Raw genomic sequence first — 18,459 nt, forward strand, 5'->3', positions numbered from 1 at the left:
CAATCTCTCAATATATGTATATTGCATTTGTACGTCGAAGCAAACCAAATTGACCATCGCGTTGGTCATGTCGACCAAGAATCAGATATTTTACACATCACTGAAGGAATGAACAACATGTATATGTATCCTGAAAATGGATCGTAAGATCAATATATCGCTGGCACATCCGAACCTGATCTTGCAAGTTGGCCACAAACGATACGTGGTTGGGAAAAAAATGCTGGTACAACAAAAATTCAAATTTTGCGCCATGCGTTGATGATTCTAGAAGTGAAAACGAAGATGTTCAGAGAAGCGATACAAAGCCAAAAATGTCATACGTGGAGTCTGAGGAAGATGATGATGACAAGGAGTTTTTATTATATAAGAAAGGCAAGATGATGGAACTCGAAGAAATTCGAGAAGAACCTGAGATACAAAATAACGATCCCACACCTCAAGAACCTTCAGTGGACACGCCTACATCTAGGAGATCCGAGAGGACTTCTAGACCTCCTATTCGATATGGTCTTCTTCTTGAAGGGGATCAAAGTGAACCCGACATTGGATGTGATCCAAGAAACTTCAAGGAAGCAATTTCTGATGCGGATTCGAATTTATGGCTTGATGCTATGCAGTCGGAAATAGACTCGATGCATACAAACCAAGTTTGGTCTTTAGTAGATCCTCCCAATGGAATTGTTCCAATAGGGTGTAAATGGATCTACAAGAGAAAACTTGGGCCTGATGGCAAGGTACTCACCAAGTTTTCAAGACCAAGGTTTCCTTCCCACTTAGCCACCAAATCAGGCAGAAGCTGGAGGGCTTATAAATAAACCAACAAAAGGACACCTGTTGGAAACGCGGCTCTCAGATCAATCACGATTGATACCCGGTGCAGCGGAAGTTTAAAATTTTGTTATGGAACAATTCCATAGTGTGGGTATCAACCGTTCAACGATTAAATTATTAGTGTGTAAAATTCAAATAACAATTAATTAAATTTTACCTCCAATCTCGCAACGAGATTAATGGACACCAACAGATTTGATCTGCTCTTGTTGTCTCTCCCTGGAACCGATGAACTCCTTCAATCAGGTCCACGAACAGAGGTTTAATCCCTCTGATAGATTGCACTAGAAAATATATCAGAAGTTTTCTGCGAAGAGAATAAACGAATCTGATTCACTATTCCAGACTGCAATTCAAAATCACAGACCGGAAAATCTCGGGCAGAGGGGGAGGGGTCGGCCGAACAGAGAGAGAGAGAGCTAGGGTTCGAAAATTTTCTCTGTCTCAAAAATTATGACCTGTTGTGTCTAATTTCTGTACTGAAATAACTTATTTATAATGCAGGCCACTAACACCTTAGGGCCCATTAGTCATAAGTTAGGGCCCGACAAGCAAAGCCCGCATGTTCAGAAATTAATATAAAATTCATCGTGACTCCGATTGATAAACCGATTTTACCAATGTGCACAGAAACCATTTCTGCACATTTTAAAGTCAAGATAAATTTTCCTGAATCCGAATTCAGTGGTTTCCAAAAATGTCCATCCCTATGTCATTTTAGGAAATCCTACTCCCTTACTCTTATTTAAGAAGTCCAACTCCTTAGTTCATTAAATTTAACTCTTTAAATTTAACTATCTCAACGGGGATTAAAACTCCATTACACTGTGTGACCCTCAATGGTTCAGGGATACAGCTAGTCGTGGGCTCACAACTCCTTGTGACTCGGAACAACACTTTCCGACTTGCCCAACGAATCATGGTAAAGCGCCTAGCAACATCGCCCCATGATTCCCTAGGTATCACTGATAGTGCCTACAAGAACCAGTAGATTTTGGTTAGCGTACAGTACGGTCCCTTCATCCATATATCCCGATCGAATCAACAACCATTGGTATATCGAGAGTCGCTCAAGATTCGATAACTATGCAATACATCTTGAAGATCAAATTAGTGACATCGCATGTGCTACTAAGAAACCATTTCTTAAATCACATCAAGTACTCTGGCCAGAGATTCGTCACACTAATATCTCCTCAGATCGCATAGGATATCCACACTCGCAAGTATGTGGTGAATCCTTGACAACAATGCATCGACTCCTATATGTGTCGTAACTGTACCCAATCTCGACACCTGATGACCCCCATAGAGTCGGTAAACGAGTCAAAGCACAGCACTAGTATATAGAGTCTCCATGATGTTTCAAGTCGTAAGGACTAATGGTGTACAACCAAAACCGCGGACTTTATCCACTCGATAAGTGATAACCACTTGGAAAGTCCGGATAGGGTAGTTCGATTATTCATCCTATGAATATCCATTTGCATGCTTCGAACATCTTTATGTTCCCTACCAATGAAACGTGGTACTCCGCATCGCAAATGCTAGTCTCAAACTCGAGCGATCCTTATCCTTATTATCGGACGGCTCAATCGACTAGGAACAGTTTAGAATATACAGTGACTATAAGATGTATTTCATGATAGACATCTCCATGTTCTACCACATCTTACATACACTATGGTATATTCAAGGTCTTTATCAAAACAACAATAGTATATCACAATATAACAATATGAAGTAATATAAAGTCATTGCCATAAAAGTGTAAATAATATTAAACAAAAGATTGTTTATACAAAGAGTCATCAAAGCTCATAGCCACACAGTTGGCTCACTGGGCACCCACTCTTACAATCTCCCACTTGCCCTATAGCCAACTAGTCATACTACGTAGACCCATTGCTTCGCGATGTTTGTCAAACAATGGTCCTGGCAAAGGCTTAGTAAGCGGATCAGCGATATTGTCTGCAGAGGCCACTCGTTCGACAGTGATGTCTCCTCTTTCCACAATCTCCCGGATGATGTGGTATTTCCTCAGTACGTGTTTGGATCTTTGATGAGACCTTGGTTCCTTTGCTTGAGCAACGGCACCCGTGTTGTCGCAGTACACCGGGACTGGACCAACAAATTCAGGAATGACGCCCAACTCTTGGACGAAATTCCTCATCCAAACGGCCTCTTTAGCAGCAGCTGATGCTGCAATGTATTCAGCCTCAGTGGTGGAATCCGCTGTGGTGTCCTGCTTGGAACTCTTCCAAGAGACAGCACCGCCATTGAGCATGAACACAAATCCAGAGGTTGACTTCGAGTCATCCACGTCACTTTGGAAGCTAGAGTCGGTATAGCCTTCCAATTTGAGTTCTCGTCCTCCATAAACCATGAACATATTCTTAGTCCTTCGCAAGTACTTAAGAATGTCCTTCACGGCTTTCCAATGCATTTGACCAGGATTAGACTGATATCTGCTCGTGACACTCAGAGCAAATGCTACATCCGGTCTGGTAGATATCATCCCATACATGATACTACCTATAGCTGACGCATATGGTACATGTGTCATATTCTCTATCTCTTCATCAGTCTTGGGACACATAGACTTGGATAGAGAAACTCCATGACACATGGGTAGATGTCCTCTTTTGGACCCATCCATTGAAAACCGTTTCAATATGGTATCGATGTAGGTTGATTGAGTGAGTCCTATCATTCTCTTAGACCTATCTCTATAGATCTGTATCCCAAGAATGTAGGATGCCTCTCCCAAATCCTTCATCGAAAATCTACCTGATAACCATATCTTTGTTGACTGCAACATCCCTACATCATTCCCAATGAGTAGGATGTCATCAACATAAAGTACTAAGAATGTCACAGCATCCTTAACTACTTTCTTGTACACGCACGGTTCCTCCGGGTTCTTGATGAAACCAAAATCTTTTATTGTTTCATCAAATTTCTGGTTCCAACTTCTTGATGCTTGTTTTAGACCATAAATTGATCTCTGAAGCTTGCATACCTTATGCTCGCTTCCCATGGATGTGAACCCCTCTGGCTGCTTCATATAGATTTCTTCCTTAATGTCTCCATTAAGAAAAGCAGTCTTCACATCCATTTGTCATATCTCATAGTCATACCATGCAGCTATGGCAATAAGGATTCTTATGGACTTGAACATAGCAACTGGTGAAAAGGTTTCATCATAGTCAACTCCTTGCCTTTGAGTATAACCTTTCGCCACCAATCGCGCCTTGTAGGTCAATACCTTACCATCAGGCCCAAGCTTTCTTTTGTAGATCCATTTACACCCTATTGGAACAATTCCATCGGGAGGATCTACCAAAGACCAAACTTGGTTTGTATGCATCGAATCCAATTCTGACTGCATAGCTTCAAGCCATAAATTCGAATCCGCATCAGAAATTGCTTCCTTGAAGTTTCTTGGATCACATCCAATGTCGGGTTCATCTTGATCCCCTTCAAGAAGAAGACCATATCGAACTGGAGGTCTAGAAGTCCTTTCGGATCTTCTAGGTGCAGGCGTGTCCAGCAATGGTTCCTGAGGTGTAGGATCGTTATTTTGTATTTCGGGTTCTTCTCGAACTTCTTCGAGTTCCATCATCTCGCCTTTCTTATCCAATAAGAATTCCTTCTCCAAGAAGGTGGCATTCCTAGAAACAAACACCTTTGTTTCAGCAGGATAATAGAAATAATATCCGATTGAATTCTTCGGATACCCTACAAAATAACATAAGCTGGATCGACTATCCAACTTATCTCCCACTGTCCGCTTCACGTAAGCAGGACATCCCCAAATCCTCAAGTACGAATACTTAGGAGCTTTGCCATTCCATAACTCGTATGGTGTTTTGTCCACTGCTTTAGTGTGGACGTTGTTCAACAACAATACCGCCGTTTCAAGCGCATAGCCCCAAAACGAAGGTGGAAGCTCAGTGAAGCTCATCATAGATCGAACCATGTCCAACAAAGTTCGATTACGACGCTCCGATACACCATTAAGCTGTGGTGTCATAGGAGGAGTCCACTGAGAGAGAATCCCATTCTCTTTCAGATAGTCCAAAAACTCGGTACTTAAGTATTCTCCACCTCGATCCGATCGAAGTGCTTTAATACTTTTACCTAGCTTGTTTTCTACTTCAGCCTTGAATTCTTTGAACTTTTCAAATGCTTCAGACTTATATTTCATTAAATATAAATACCCATACCTTGAATAATCGTCAGTAAAGGTAATGAAGTAGGTGTGGCCATATTGAGTCCCAACTCTAAATGGTCCACAAACATCTGTATGGATCAAATCCAACAGATTTTGACTACGCTCAGGTTTCCCCTTAAAAGGAGATTCAGTCATTTTTCCTTTTAGGCAGGATTCACAAGTAGGTAGAGAGTTAATATCAGACATATCAAACATGCCCTCTCCCACTAGCTTGTTCATCCTCCTTGAGGAAATATGACCTAGTCTAGCGTGCCAAAGGTTTGCCGGGTTTTGACTATCGATTTTCCTTTTGTTTGTTGTCGCCGGTTTGTCAATACAATTCACTGGAACGTCTTTTAGTTTTAAATTGTATAGATCGTTTTCAAGTTGTCCATTTCCAATTAAACATTCATTCTTGTAAATATTGCAAATCTCATTCACAAAATTACAAGAATAACCATCTCTATCAAGCATAGAAATAGAAATAATGTTTTTAATTAAATCTGGCACAAATAAAACATCTCTCAACAATAATTTAAAACCATTCTGCAAAATCAAACAAACATCTCCAATGGCCGTAGCTTCAACTCTGGAACCATTTCCGAGCCTCAGCTGGGTCTCACCCATTCTAAGCCTGCGACTTCTTGTCATCACCTGCAAATCATTGCAAATGTGAGATCCACATCCGGTATCCAATACCCAAGAAGTTGTATTAAGTGACATGTTTATTTCAATATAGAACATACCCTTTGCAGTTCCTAACTGCTCAAGATACTCCTTGCAGTTGCGCTTCCAATGACCCGGCTTCTTGCAGTAATGGCAAACATCCTTGGATTTTCCATTGTTTGAAGCCTTTGTCTTTTGCTTCTTCTCGGGTTCCACTTTCTTGGGTGGGGCAGAACGTTTCTTGCCCTTCATACTTGGCCCCTTCTTAGCAGAAGATGAGGAGCCCACCAAGAAAGCTGGCTTATCCTTCTTAAGTGTGGATTCATATGTAACGAGCATATTGACCATCTCTTCAAGGGTGGCCTCTATCTTGTTCATATTAAAATTTATCACGAATCCATCAAATGAAGAAGGAAGAGATAGAAGCAGCAAGTCCACATTGAGTTCATGCTCCAACACCAAATCAAGGGTCGCTAACTTCTGTATGAGCCAAATCACTCGTACCCCATGATCACGGACCGAAGTCCCTTCACGCATGCGGCACGTCATCAACTCCTTAACAGTAGAGAACCTTTCAGCCCTCGACTGAGCCCCAAAAAGTTCCTTGAGTTGCGCGTGAATGTCAGCAGCATTCACCGTGTCCTCAAATCGCCTCTGGAGTTCATCAGACATCGAGGCTTGCATATAGCATTTGGTCTTGATGTCATGGTCCCACCATGCATCAAGCTTGGCCAATTCCTCCGGACTAACATCAGCTGGTGCTTCCTTCGGAGGTGCTTTCTCTAACACATAGAGCATTTTCTCCGAAGTTAAGACAATCTTCAACTTCCGGAACCATTCCGTATAGTTGGCGCCAGTCAGCTTGTTTTGTTCGAGGATCGAGAATAAAGGATTTCGCGAATTCATTGTATGAAATACTGAAAAGGAAAACAGACATATCAATGATTGTTTAACAATTTACTAAGACATAAAATAGGCGAATTTAATTTTATGAATCTCACTCCCACTATTTTAGCGATTTCACCACCCTCTAGTGAAAACGGGAAACTTTTTCCTTAGTGAGAACATGGAGTCCAATTGACAAACTTATGGTCCCGAATAATATCAGCCAACCATAATTCTCAAAAGGTAGAGCCCAATTGCTTCCAAAGCAACCCCCATGTATTTACCTCATGTCCAATAAGGGCCCAATAATATGACGCCGTTTAAAGTGATATGTCAAGATGACCCATCAATATTAAGTTGTGATGGACGGTCGCCATGTGGATCCCCCAATAATATGAGCCGATCCCATGGGAGTTCCACCCAACTTACAACATTTGTCGATCCAATGTACAGCTTTCCGACGGACGGGCCCCCCCAATAATATGAGCCGGACCGTATCCGCGGGTAGCATCACATACATTGACCGTTGATGGAAGGTAGGAACATTTAAACAATATTTAAATTTCCTTTATTTATCTTGATATAAATTTTAAATCATATTTAAAATGAGGGATTTTATTTATAAAAATATTTGTCTCATCACATTTAATTTATTGCATGCATTGCCGGATTCACGCAATTTATGTCTAAACATGCATACAATCATAATATCACATATTATATAGGATGATCGATTCCATTTCTAATTGACCCGTGGTTGCCAATCACGGGTCTTAGTCCAATCCTAGGTAATATGCAGTATGCAAATGCAATCCTATTACATATGCTTCCAATTTACATTTCTTCAGTATTCGTTGTCTGCTGGGCCCACCATCTTCAAATCTTGATCTCCCACTAAATCTAATGTATTTACAATAAATAACAATGACAAGTAGGGGATACATTTTTAGGGGGTGGGAACGGGCTATAAACCAAGCCCACTTTTATTACATATGACATTCATATCGGGCCATAAACCAGGCCCATTAATAAAACCAACAATAATAAAGACAAAATGTAAATTCCTAACATACACCTACAAAATTGGTCATGGCAATCGATCATCCTTATCCAATAACATTTAATTCAAAATTAATTTATTGGATAACATGCTGTGGCAATTCAAATTTAAACAAGATAAAATCATATTTTATATATAAAATCTCATTTCACATATAAAATCATATTTTATCTCTATATCAAATAAAATCATATTTTATCTATAAAATCCAATTTTACAAATAAAATCATATTTTACTTAATATATCATAAGATCATATCTTATCATCAATTGTACCAAAATAATTGATTTCAAAATTCAATTTACGGATAAAATATTAAAATTTTCCAAAAATTCAAATTTATCCAAAATCAATTTTAAAATTTACGGACTCGAACAATTCGATCCGAAATCTCGTGAACCAATCAAAAACAATTTTTGACCGGACCAAAAATAAAATTTTAAATATTAAAATTAATCTTTAAATAAAAATATAATTTTTCCCGCGGGCCGCCCGGGACACTCCCGGGCCGGCCCGCACCCGGGGCGCGGGCCGGGGGCAGCCCGGCTGCCCCCTTAGGGCAGCGCCTGGCGCTGCCCTGGGCGGCGCCGAGCGCAGCGCTGCGCTGGGCGGCGCCGAGCGCTGCCCTGCGCAGTGCCCAGCGCTGCGCTGGGCAGCGCACAGCGCTGCCCTGGGCGGCGCCGTGCGCCGCCCTGGGCGGCGACGGTCGCCGCCTTGGGCGGCGCCGTGCGCACGGCGCCGCCCGGGGCAGCAACAATTGCTGCCCCACCGGGCAGCGATCCAATCGCTGCCCGGGTTTTGCCCCGAAAATTTTTTTTTTTTTATTTAAAAATATTTATTTTGTTTCAAAAACCGAGACTCAAAAATTTTGTACAATTGATTAATTTAATCGTTTGATCTGAGCAACCTGGCTCTGATACCACTGTTGGAAACGCGGCTCTCAGATCAATCACGATTGATACCCGGTGCAGCGGAAGTTTAAAATTTTGTTATGGAACAATTCCATAGTGTGGGTATCAACCGTTCAACGATTAAATTATTAGTGTGTAAAATTCAAATAACAATTAATTAAATTTTACCTCCAATCTCGCAACGAGATTAATGGACACCAACAGATTTGATCTGCTCTTGTTGTCTCTCCTTGGAACCGATGAACTCCTTCAATCAGGTCCACGAACAGAGGTTTAATCCCTCTGATAGATTGCACTAGAAAATCTATCAGAAGTTTTCTGCGAAGAGAATAAACGAATCTGATTCACTATTCCAGACTGCAATTCAAAATCACAGACCGGAAAATCTCGGGCAGAGGGGGAGGGGTCGGCCGAACAGAGAGAGAGAGAGCTAGGGTTCGAAAATTTTCTCTGTCTCAAAAATTATGACCTGTTGTGTCTAATTTCTGTACTGAAATAACTTATTTATAATGCAGGCCACTAACACCTTAGGGCCCATTAGTCATAAGTTAGGGCCCGACAAGCAAAGCCCGCATGTTCAGAAATTAATATAAAATTCATCGTGACTCCGATTGATAAACCGATTTTACCAATGTGCACAGAAACCATTTCTGCACATTTTAAAGTCAAGATAAATTTTCCAGAATCCGAATTCAGTGGTTTCCAAAAATGTCCATCCCTATGTCATTTTAGGAAATCCTACTCCCTTACTCTTATTTAAGAAGTCCAACTCCTTAGTTCATTAAATTTAACTCTTTAAATTTAACTATCTCAACGGGGATTAAAACTCCATTACACTGTGTGACCCTCAATGGTTCAGGGATACAGCTAGCCGTGGGCTCACAACTCCTTGTGACTCGGAACAACACTTTCCGACTTGCCCAACGAATCATGGTAAAGCGCCTAGCAACATCGCCCCATGATTCCCTAGGTATCACTGATAGTGCCTACAAGAACCAGTAGATTTTGGTTAGCGTACAGTACGGTCCCTTCATCCATATATCCCGATCGAATCAACAACCATTGGTATATCGAGAGTCGCTCAAGATTCGATAACTATGCAATACATCTTGAAGATCAAATTAGTGACATCGCATGTGCTACTAAGAAACCATTTCTTAAATCACATCAAGTACTCTGGCCAGAGATTCGTCACACTAATATCTCCTCAGATCGCATAGGATATCCACACTCGCAAGTATGTGGTGAATCCTTGACAACAATGCATCGACTCCTATATGTGTCGTAACTGTACCCAATCTCGACACCTGATGACCCCCATAGAGTCGGTAAACGAGTCAAAGCACAGCACTAGTATATAGAGTCTCCATGATGTTTCAAGTCGTAAGGACTAATGGTGTACAACCAAAACCGCGGACTTTATCCACTCGATAAGTGATAACCACTTGGAAAGTCCGGATAGGGTAGTTCGATTATTCATCCTATGAATATCCATTTGCATGCTTCGAACATCTCTATGTTCCCTACCAATGAAACGTGGTACTCTGCATCGCAAATGCTAGTCTCAAACTCGAGCGATCCTTATCCTTATTATCGGACGGCTCAATCGACTAGGAACAGTTTAAAATATACAGTGACTATAAGATGTATTTCATGATAGACATCTCCATGTTCTACCACATCTTACATACACTATGGTATATTCAAGGTCTTTATCAAAACAACAATAGTATATCACAATATAACAATATGAAGTAATATAAAGTCATTGCCATAAAAGTGTAAATAATATTAAACAAAAGATTGTTTATACAAAGAGTCATCAAAGCCCATAGCCACACAGTTGGCTCACTGGGCACCCACTCTTACAACACCGTTATTTCAAGTCTTAGCAACTATCCGATACCCATCGGCGCTCAACAATAGAACATTACCCTTTTCACATTGTCCCTAAGCTGTGGCAGGGGTCTCACAGTGGTACCCATAGGAACCCTGCTACTCCTCACGGCTGCACCACCACGACTAGAGGCTACACCACTAGTCATTGAGCCGCTGTCTGACGTCTCCGGCTCCATGTAAAAGCGAGCACGAAAAGCAGCTAGATGAGCATAGTATGCAGGAGGCACTGCAACATAACACACTACTTTAGTGTGATTTTAAATAAATCGTGGAATCTTAAGATTATGATGTTCCTGCAGTACATACCAATGGAAACAGACCGCGTGCATCTGGCATATCTGCGAGGGGACGAGACAACAAAATTATGAACTGTACAGAAACAAGTTCTGAGTAGGAGAATACGAGTCCTTACGTGTAGCAAAGGTTGTTTGTAAGAGATTGAAGGCCATCAGCAGTAAACTTGTTTTCATCCCACAGCACATGATAATGAGCTGGGCGGCTAGTACCCTGTGATTGCACAGGATACATGTAAGAAACAAATATAAGAAAGAACTTACGAAGAAAGTAAAAGTTTGAAGATACCTGGATCCCAGCATGGCTGCAAAGGTAGAAGTCGAACTCAGTAGGGTGGCAGATCTTTGAATCTACTACAGTGCCTGCGTAAATTAACATGCATACAAGTCAGGAAAATGGAATAACGAGTGCCTTTCATAAATCTAATTTGAATTTAATCAGAGGCCAGGATCAAGTTAAAAACTTGGTACCAGGGAGTATGTTTCCACTTCTATCGACTGAATATCTGTCGTGGTAGTTATTGGCAAACAATCTTGTATGATGTCGCTTCTGCACCACGACAAAGGTAACAGTGGGCTGATAGGTTGGCTCCAAAGATGCACATGCCTGAAGAATAGACGAGTTAACTAACTCTTACAGTGAATGTGTGTGTAGATATACATAAGAGTCGTAGAGAGTTAGATACATACATAAAAGAGAACACTCAACTCTTAAAGAAAATGAATACCTTGCGGATTGCATCGAGTTCATAAAGCAACACTTGATAAAACTGCCCTTCACTGACACCATCCCTGTAGGACATGGAAGTTGCATATATGGGAACGAGAAAATGAGAAGACAAAAAACGGAAAGAGACAAGTACCGCTCCATTACCTGTAAAAAATAATTCTCTGTGGTTTCTGCCCAGTCGCTCTACGAAATGAAACAAGTAGTTCCCTGATGCATAGCAGCATAATGATTGGACCACGAATTAGCAATGTTCCCAAGTGATGTTAAAAAAAGAAAATACAAACGGTAGACAGTCTTCTGAGGTTGACACAAATAAAGCATGCATATCGTACTTGATCATTCCACCATGGACAGTCCCTTTTACAGGATCCTGCCAGGTTTTATACAAGTCTTGTATGAGCTCTTGTCTATGGGCCTGTGCACATACCAAGCCCGCATATTTTGTGACTTCGGGCCAATCCTGGGAAGCAACAACCTGCAATAAAATCAAATATATGCTAAAACATAAAAAATGAGAAGCAATGCATCTTAACTAGTAGAGGGAAAAATGAGAAGCAATGCATCTTACAGCTGCAATTGAAGGACTGGAATCCTCGCCAGGATGGGGATGAGTGACGTCAGCACCAAAAATAATTGTAGGCTGATCACTGACAAGGGGTAGACGTCTTGAAATTGCATCAACCAACACCGTGTTCCTCCCTCCAACTTTCACATTTATCTTCAGAGACACATTGGCAAGGTACTGCTTGCTCATCTTATAGACATGCTTCTGTAGACAACATTGAGAAACAATTCCAAGATCCGTTTCGCATATACGTTTCAGGTCACCTTGAAAATAAGAAGTCAAAATAAGAACGAACATAGAGACATAATCCACCTTCATGGTGAGGGAACGGATAGGAGTACATGTTTTGGAAACACATCAAAATTTTACCATAAAGAGAGCCATTATTGTCTGGCAATATAACAATTAGCAAATCAAGCTCCTTCCCGTAAGGCTGCAATTTAGTCATGACATCATGATACCTAGCTTTGAGAACCCTTTCTACCTGATCTGGGCGGGCATTCAAAACAGGCAAGACGGGTTCCGGATTGAAAGCCTTCGAGAAGAAAACACAAAATCAGAAGGGTTCTAATAGTTTAACCTGCAAGTGTAATAAAATCAATGGTTACCATGCCAGAAGTGGTGCACATTTGTGCAAGCTCGTGACAGAAACTGTGCGCTACACTCTCTTGTACATTTCGGGCAAAGTTGATACCAATCCAACAGTTAACTGTACCACCATTAACCATTCTCTGCACAGAGACAAAAATGAGGTGGTCTAAGCTATTGTTGTATTGTCAGTAAACAAGATAAATATGCAGTATAAAATAGAATATGAAACCACTAAAACAATAACATCTCAGATCAACTACATGTAACTAATAAGCATCTCAACAGGAAATATCCTAGAAAATATTGAGCGTTGAGAATCTGATATCAATGTCTAGGGGTGGGCAGGGGTCTAAATCAGGTACCAGGTCACGTTATTCGGGCAGTAAAATACCACCCGACCCAATTAAAACAGGCGGGGTCGGGAGTTAGCCGAATCCCACATTTTCGAAAATTACCCGACCTGATCGGATAAACGGGTAAGGTAAACCCGAAACTGAACACTCACCCCTATCAAAGTCATTGTTACTTGAAGCATTGCAAGATAAAGCACACTTCATATTAACAAAATAATGAAATGGATTAACCTTGTTCATCATGTTCCACTGCCCAACTTGGGGAAGACAGTCTTTCTCCCGTCCAGAATCATGGTATTTGAGCTACAAAAAGTAACAAAACAACTAGAACAACAAAGACCTAGACAATTCAAACTATAAATTTTTTTTTTAAAAAAAAAAGAATTTTAGAATTACCCAAGGTGCCGGCAAAACGCGAGCTTCCACTTGAGCCAGCTTCTCACTAATCTTAATCCCAAATTCTTTGGCATAAGGATCTTCAGCATATGCATTATGGCGTACAGTCTAACAAATAAAGAAAGATGAACATTAGTTGCAGAATATTAAGAATTACGTAAATCAAAATCCTATAAAAGCAGAATAACAAATGTGAAAGCATAAATCATATAGAAAGAGTGTAAGATACAAATAGCAAGACTTGTACAAATCAAGTAAGAATCATTGCAGAATATTATATCAAATGCCATCTTTCTAAGAGCATGGACCACAAAACAATCATCCCAAAATATTATATCAAGTGCCATCTCTCTAAGAGCACAGATGCTTCAAACCCAAATAGCAGGGACCACAAAACAATGATTCAAACTGTAACAAACATGAAGTCACTGTACTGACTCACCCGAAGTATGTCATTCTCTCTCTCATTAGGACGTTGGCAAGTGACTTTAAGGAGTTCTGTAATCTGTCTCTCATTTAACCTCTTTGAGTACCTCTGGCCCTCCACAATCTTGCAAACCTAGATATTAAATTTCTTCAGTACGATAATCTCAAGATAAATTGACTAAACAGATAAAACAGAAAATAAACTGACCTCCATGGGCAAATAATTTGGCCTCTGAGTATTTCCAACTTGCAGACAAGGCCACTGTGTGTGTTGAATGACAAATCCATAGGTCTCTCGGAAGTATTCTACCACAGATTTCATTGTGCCTCTTTCATCAACCGGAAATCTAATACAAACACAAGCCATTTTCAGGTAACAAATGACTAATTCCAAGCACCGATCAAAGTTTGATGCATTTAGCACTACCATAGAGGAAGTTAAGCTAGCATACTGATAATCACATTTCTATAGAAAAAACTATCAAAGTTTTATGGTCAAAACAATAGGTTACCATACATAGATGCTCCTAAATGTGTATGGTGTAAAAAGTACAATAAAAAGAGAAAATGAGGACATGAATATGTAGAGTTATGATACGTAGATGCTCCTAAAAATGTGTATAGTGTCTAATTTTTGGTGCCCCAAAATTACATAAGAAGGAGAAAATGAGGCCATGAATATGATATCCAACAATTTCAACTGTAGCTATGTCTGGAATGAAAGTAGATTTTCTGAGATTTTTAAAAAGTTGGATGGCATTTTTGCACATCATATCCATGCTTATGCAACATAGTCAGGAGACGATAGTTTCAAATGAGACGGCGAGTAACTACAACATCAGAGAGAACCAAGTCGTATGGATCTCCACTCGGACATTCAAACAGAAATACATGCAGCATCAAATTACATTCAAACAAAGCATGATCCTTACGTTAGTTCCCGTGTTGCCTGTGATGTCAAACCAGAGATGCGGTATTTTCTGCGCATATTTCCACGATGAGTGACCTCCACCTTAACTCCTCTGAGAGCTTTTTTTATCTGTTAAAAACTCAAACAATGAGTTGAAATATACGAAAAGACCCAGAGCCGAAAATATATTTCAGCAGAGTACAGAATGTCATTTATAACATAACAGAAGGTAAATTTGTAATGCGGGTATATGGAGATCTAACCTTCACTCTGTCAGCATCAGACAATGGTCTTGCAGAGACATCCCGATTCAGGAGCTGGGTGACAAAGTCAATCACAGGAAGTGGCTCGATGAAAGCAGTAGATGACATATCTGATCCGTCAAAGAGAATGATCAAGAAGAGAAATTTCAATTGCTCATTGCCATTAATAAGTGATGTTGTACACAAATGCACAAAAATTACTGTTGTCCCAATGAATAATATAAAACCCTTCAATGCTTATTCCTGAACGCGAAAAAAAAAAGATCGAACTCACAAAACAAATATGAATTCGAGCAACTAGGAATAGATTTGTTCACCTATGTTCAGGGACAATCCCATTTGAGTTGGACGAATACTTTGGTAAAAACCCCGCCAACTTTCTAGCCCTTCACCCAATGGATGCCTTCTGCCTAAATCAGGGGAATAAAATGAGCGGCCAACTGGTGAATACCTGGAAATCATAGAAAGTTTAATCCAAAGGATACTGAAAAAATTATAATTGTAGCAAAGTTAGAGGCGCGTTTAAACATACCGACTTGTGGGAAGTTCACGCAGAACAATGTCCAAGACCTGAAGAGCTTCTTGAGGTGCATCAGCCTGCCTTCCCTGTAAGAACATACCTAGATGATGCAAGTCAGCACGTGCTGCAAACTTGATCACCACCTTGAACTCCCTCTCTCGCCTGCACACAAGATAAGAACTCAGATATAAACAAAGTTGTTAAAAAAAGATCTCATGCAAGTAAAGGGCAGTCGAGGATTAACGATGTTACCTGGGACCACCTGGACCATCTTCTTCATCAATAAGGTTGATTCTGAATTCCCTCGAAACAAAAGGCAGAGGCCCAGCGGTATAAAGGCTCTTTCTTCCATCATAAGCAGGAAGTCTCCTTCCCAGATGGGATTCCTGGTACAGCTTCACCAGCTGCTCCATCACAGCACGATTGACACCACGGGATGTGACTTCGGGTGTAATTGACACCTATTTAGAAGGAGATTCCACAAAATATTGACCATGTTAACTGGTGGAACATAATCTCAGGAGGAAGTTAACAAAATAAGAAAAAATGGCTTGACAGAAACAACTAACATCATATTGATGCAAGTCTTTGTCAGGAAGCTCAGCAAAAAAGTGGTTGGCTTTCACAACACATCTAGCACCATAAATACCCTTCCCTGGCCTTAGAGGAAATCTCATAGACTTGCTTGAAGCAGGCTGCATTTCTTGGCTTTGGGCCATTTCTGGCTCGATAGAAAGAGGCTGAATCTGCGCAGCCAATTCTGGAGAAGTCAGCTCCAATGATTGAGAATAAGAGCTAGGTCCTGCATGCGCCTCAGGGTCCCCCTGATATGGAGTCGGCTGTGCAATCATAACAGCATGAAAAGGGGAATGGGTAGCTTGGTGCAGCTCGGGAGGTGGTGGCCCAGAAGGTGCCCCTGACCCACGACCACCTGGAAATCCGCCATGGCGCTGAGAAGGTGGTCCTCCTCGTTGATGCTGCTGACCACCATGACCTTGCGGATAATCAGTAGGCCCACCATGATACTGCTGTGGAGGCATTCTGCCACCTCTTCCACCATACCCTCCTCGTTGAGGTGCCCAACCTCTTGCTCCTCCGCGGTGTCCAGCAGCCATCTGCGGAGGACGTCGGCCACCACCACGTCCTCCACCAGATTCCTGAGACTCGGAGCTCTCACCAAAACCAGGAATATCAGTTTGCCTCCTTCTCGACATGATAGCAACTAAATCAAAGAAATGAATTGAAATAGTTAAAATCATTCGAACAGCTTGAGATGCACATTATCAGAAGGAAGCACGGTAAAAATCAAAATACAACACAAAACGGCACTTGCCAAAGACCCATAAGCATAGCAAATTCACGACTTCAAACAAACTTCTACAAACCAAAGAAATTCCAATGCATGTAACCACAACCTAAGTACATTACACCATCTTAAAAAATTAACTAACCTGGTTTCAAAAGCTAACTGATCTGGTAAAATCAAGCTGTATGCACGAGTGAATCCATATTAGAGGTGAATACACAAGCATGAAAAGCAAAATTAACAATAAGTCAGCCTCTGCAAAGTTACTACATCGTAACTGAAACACATGCCTAAGACAACAGCATTGAACTCCTTAACATATGTTGTCATAAGAAAGACTCCTTTATCAAGCATTTTAGAAGATTTACTGAGACATCAATCACATTAGTTCATACAAACAAAACAAGTAGGTGATGATCACCAACACGATAACTTCCAAGCTCGTCCCAACTATGCTATTAGCAAAACGACAAATTCTGCACGACCACCGGTCGTAAGATGCAAACACACAGCAAAACAAACCATACTTTCTCACCTGAACTACGATTAAACCCAACAATCCGACTGATGAAACCAACAGTAAAAAGCAAAGACCAAATCATTTACCATCAGAGAAACCCATCAAACCACGAAAAAACAGCATCATCCCGAAGTAAAAAACAGAAGCAACTAAGATCCTTCAGATCCGACCACAAAACAAAACAACAAACAAAAACAACTCAAGCAAACGCAAGAAAAAAACAACACGTCGAGCATGAAGAAACCCAATATCATCATCAAATTCGTTACCTTACACCGAGCCTCTGAAGAAAATTGAGTCCGCACCAAACACAACACTGGAGAATGGCTGCTGCTCACACTCACCAGCTAGAGACTGCAAATTAATAGGGAGGCTGTGAAGGAGAAAGGGGGCAGGATGAAAAGAGGACAAAGAATAGAGAATTATTGACACTAAAGTTTAAGGAAACCACGTAAATGCCACCCACATAATACAGTCGTACGTATCATAATGTTGGGTCCGTTCTGAAATGACAACTCAGTCCCTGTCTTCTTGTAGGGTCCACCAGTCGATGGCTTCCACGGCTCTTTTGTTACTTTTTCTCTTGTTTTTTCACTGTTTACAATGTATATCTACGCTTCTGCTCATGTTAAATATATATAGGATATTAAAAAAAAAAAAAAAAAAGGACAAAAAGTACCGGATTACATGTATGGTTTGATTTCCAATATAATTTAGATTATTATAATTAATCATTGCCTTGATTTTTTCATATTTTTTTCAAGAATGACATCTAAAAATATTTAACGATATAGATTTATAAAAATAAATAAATATTTTTATAAATTTAAAAGAGATTAAAGTGAATAAGATATTATAGCAAAAACGCTGAAGTTAGCATTTTCATGTGTTTTGACATATAAACCGGATTATATCTAATCTGGGTGTTCTGTAAAAAAAATAAGTGTTTTTCAAAAATCTATATTTTTGGTTGAAATAATAAGAGAGAAAAATAAAATATAAAAATAATGTTATTATAAGATATTAAAATCATGTAATTGCTTTAATAAAATGAAAAGTGTTTTAATTCATAATTTCATATATTTGACGTTACTATAGAATACTCTTGTATATT

At 40.3% G+C, this 18,459-nt stretch overlaps 1 protein-coding gene across 2 annotated transcripts; it reads right to left on the minus strand.

Moving 5' to 3' along the window:
* Window positions 1–744: 744 nt before the first annotated feature.
* Window positions 745–17,752, minus strand: LOC140876329 (protein argonaute 1B-like). Of its 2 annotated transcripts, XM_073280269.1 has the most exons (24): window positions 17,615–17,720; window positions 16,971–17,006; window positions 16,089–16,741; window positions 15,772–15,980; window positions 15,532–15,681; window positions 15,317–15,450; window positions 15,000–15,109; window positions 14,759–14,865; window positions 14,035–14,173; window positions 13,843–13,959; window positions 13,401–13,508; window positions 13,236–13,307; window positions 12,669–12,791; window positions 12,430–12,595; window positions 12,064–12,323; window positions 11,828–11,970; window positions 11,640–11,702; window positions 11,494–11,557; window positions 11,237–11,372; window positions 11,055–11,128; window positions 10,885–10,979; window positions 10,779–10,810; window positions 10,448–10,698; window positions 745–834 (listed from the first exon to the last, which is right to left on the minus strand). In XM_073280269.1, the coding sequence occupies exons 3-23, from the start codon at window positions 16,731–16,733 to the stop codon at window positions 10,490–10,492; spliced, it is 3,156 nt and encodes a 1,051-aa protein (XP_073136370.1). In that variant the 5' UTR covers window positions 16,734–16,741; window positions 16,971–17,006; window positions 17,615–17,720; the 3' UTR covers window positions 745–834; window positions 10,448–10,489. The 2 variants fall into 2 exon arrangements, with proteins under 2 accessions (XP_073136370.1, XP_073136369.1); XM_073280268.1 differs by lacking the exon at window positions 16,971–17,006 and having other exon boundaries at window positions 17,615–17,752.
* Between the last annotated feature and the right edge of the window lie 707 nt (window positions 17,753–18,459).

The sequence above is a fragment of the Henckelia pumila genome, chromosome 1 (genome assembly GCF_033568475.1).
Source record: "Henckelia pumila isolate YLH828 chromosome 1, ASM3356847v2, whole genome shotgun sequence".
NCBI lineage: Eukaryota > Viridiplantae > Streptophyta > Magnoliopsida > Lamiales > Gesneriaceae > Henckelia > Henckelia pumila.

Excerpts from the sequence above, each read along its gene's own strand:
- LOC140876329 (XM_073280268.1), bottom strand. The coding sequence starts at position 16,733 with ATGTCGAGAAGGAGGCAAACTGATATTCCTGGTTTTGGTGAGAGCTCC. Across the intron at positions 15,981-16,088 it reads AAGACTTGCATCAATATGAT|GTGTCAATTACACCCGAAGT; the intron begins GTTAGTTGTTTC and ends CCTTCTAAATAG. Across the intron at positions 14,866-14,999 it reads CTGATGCTGACAGAGTGAAG|ATAAAAAAAGCTCTCAGAGG; the intron begins GTTAGATCTCCA and ends AGTTTTTAACAG.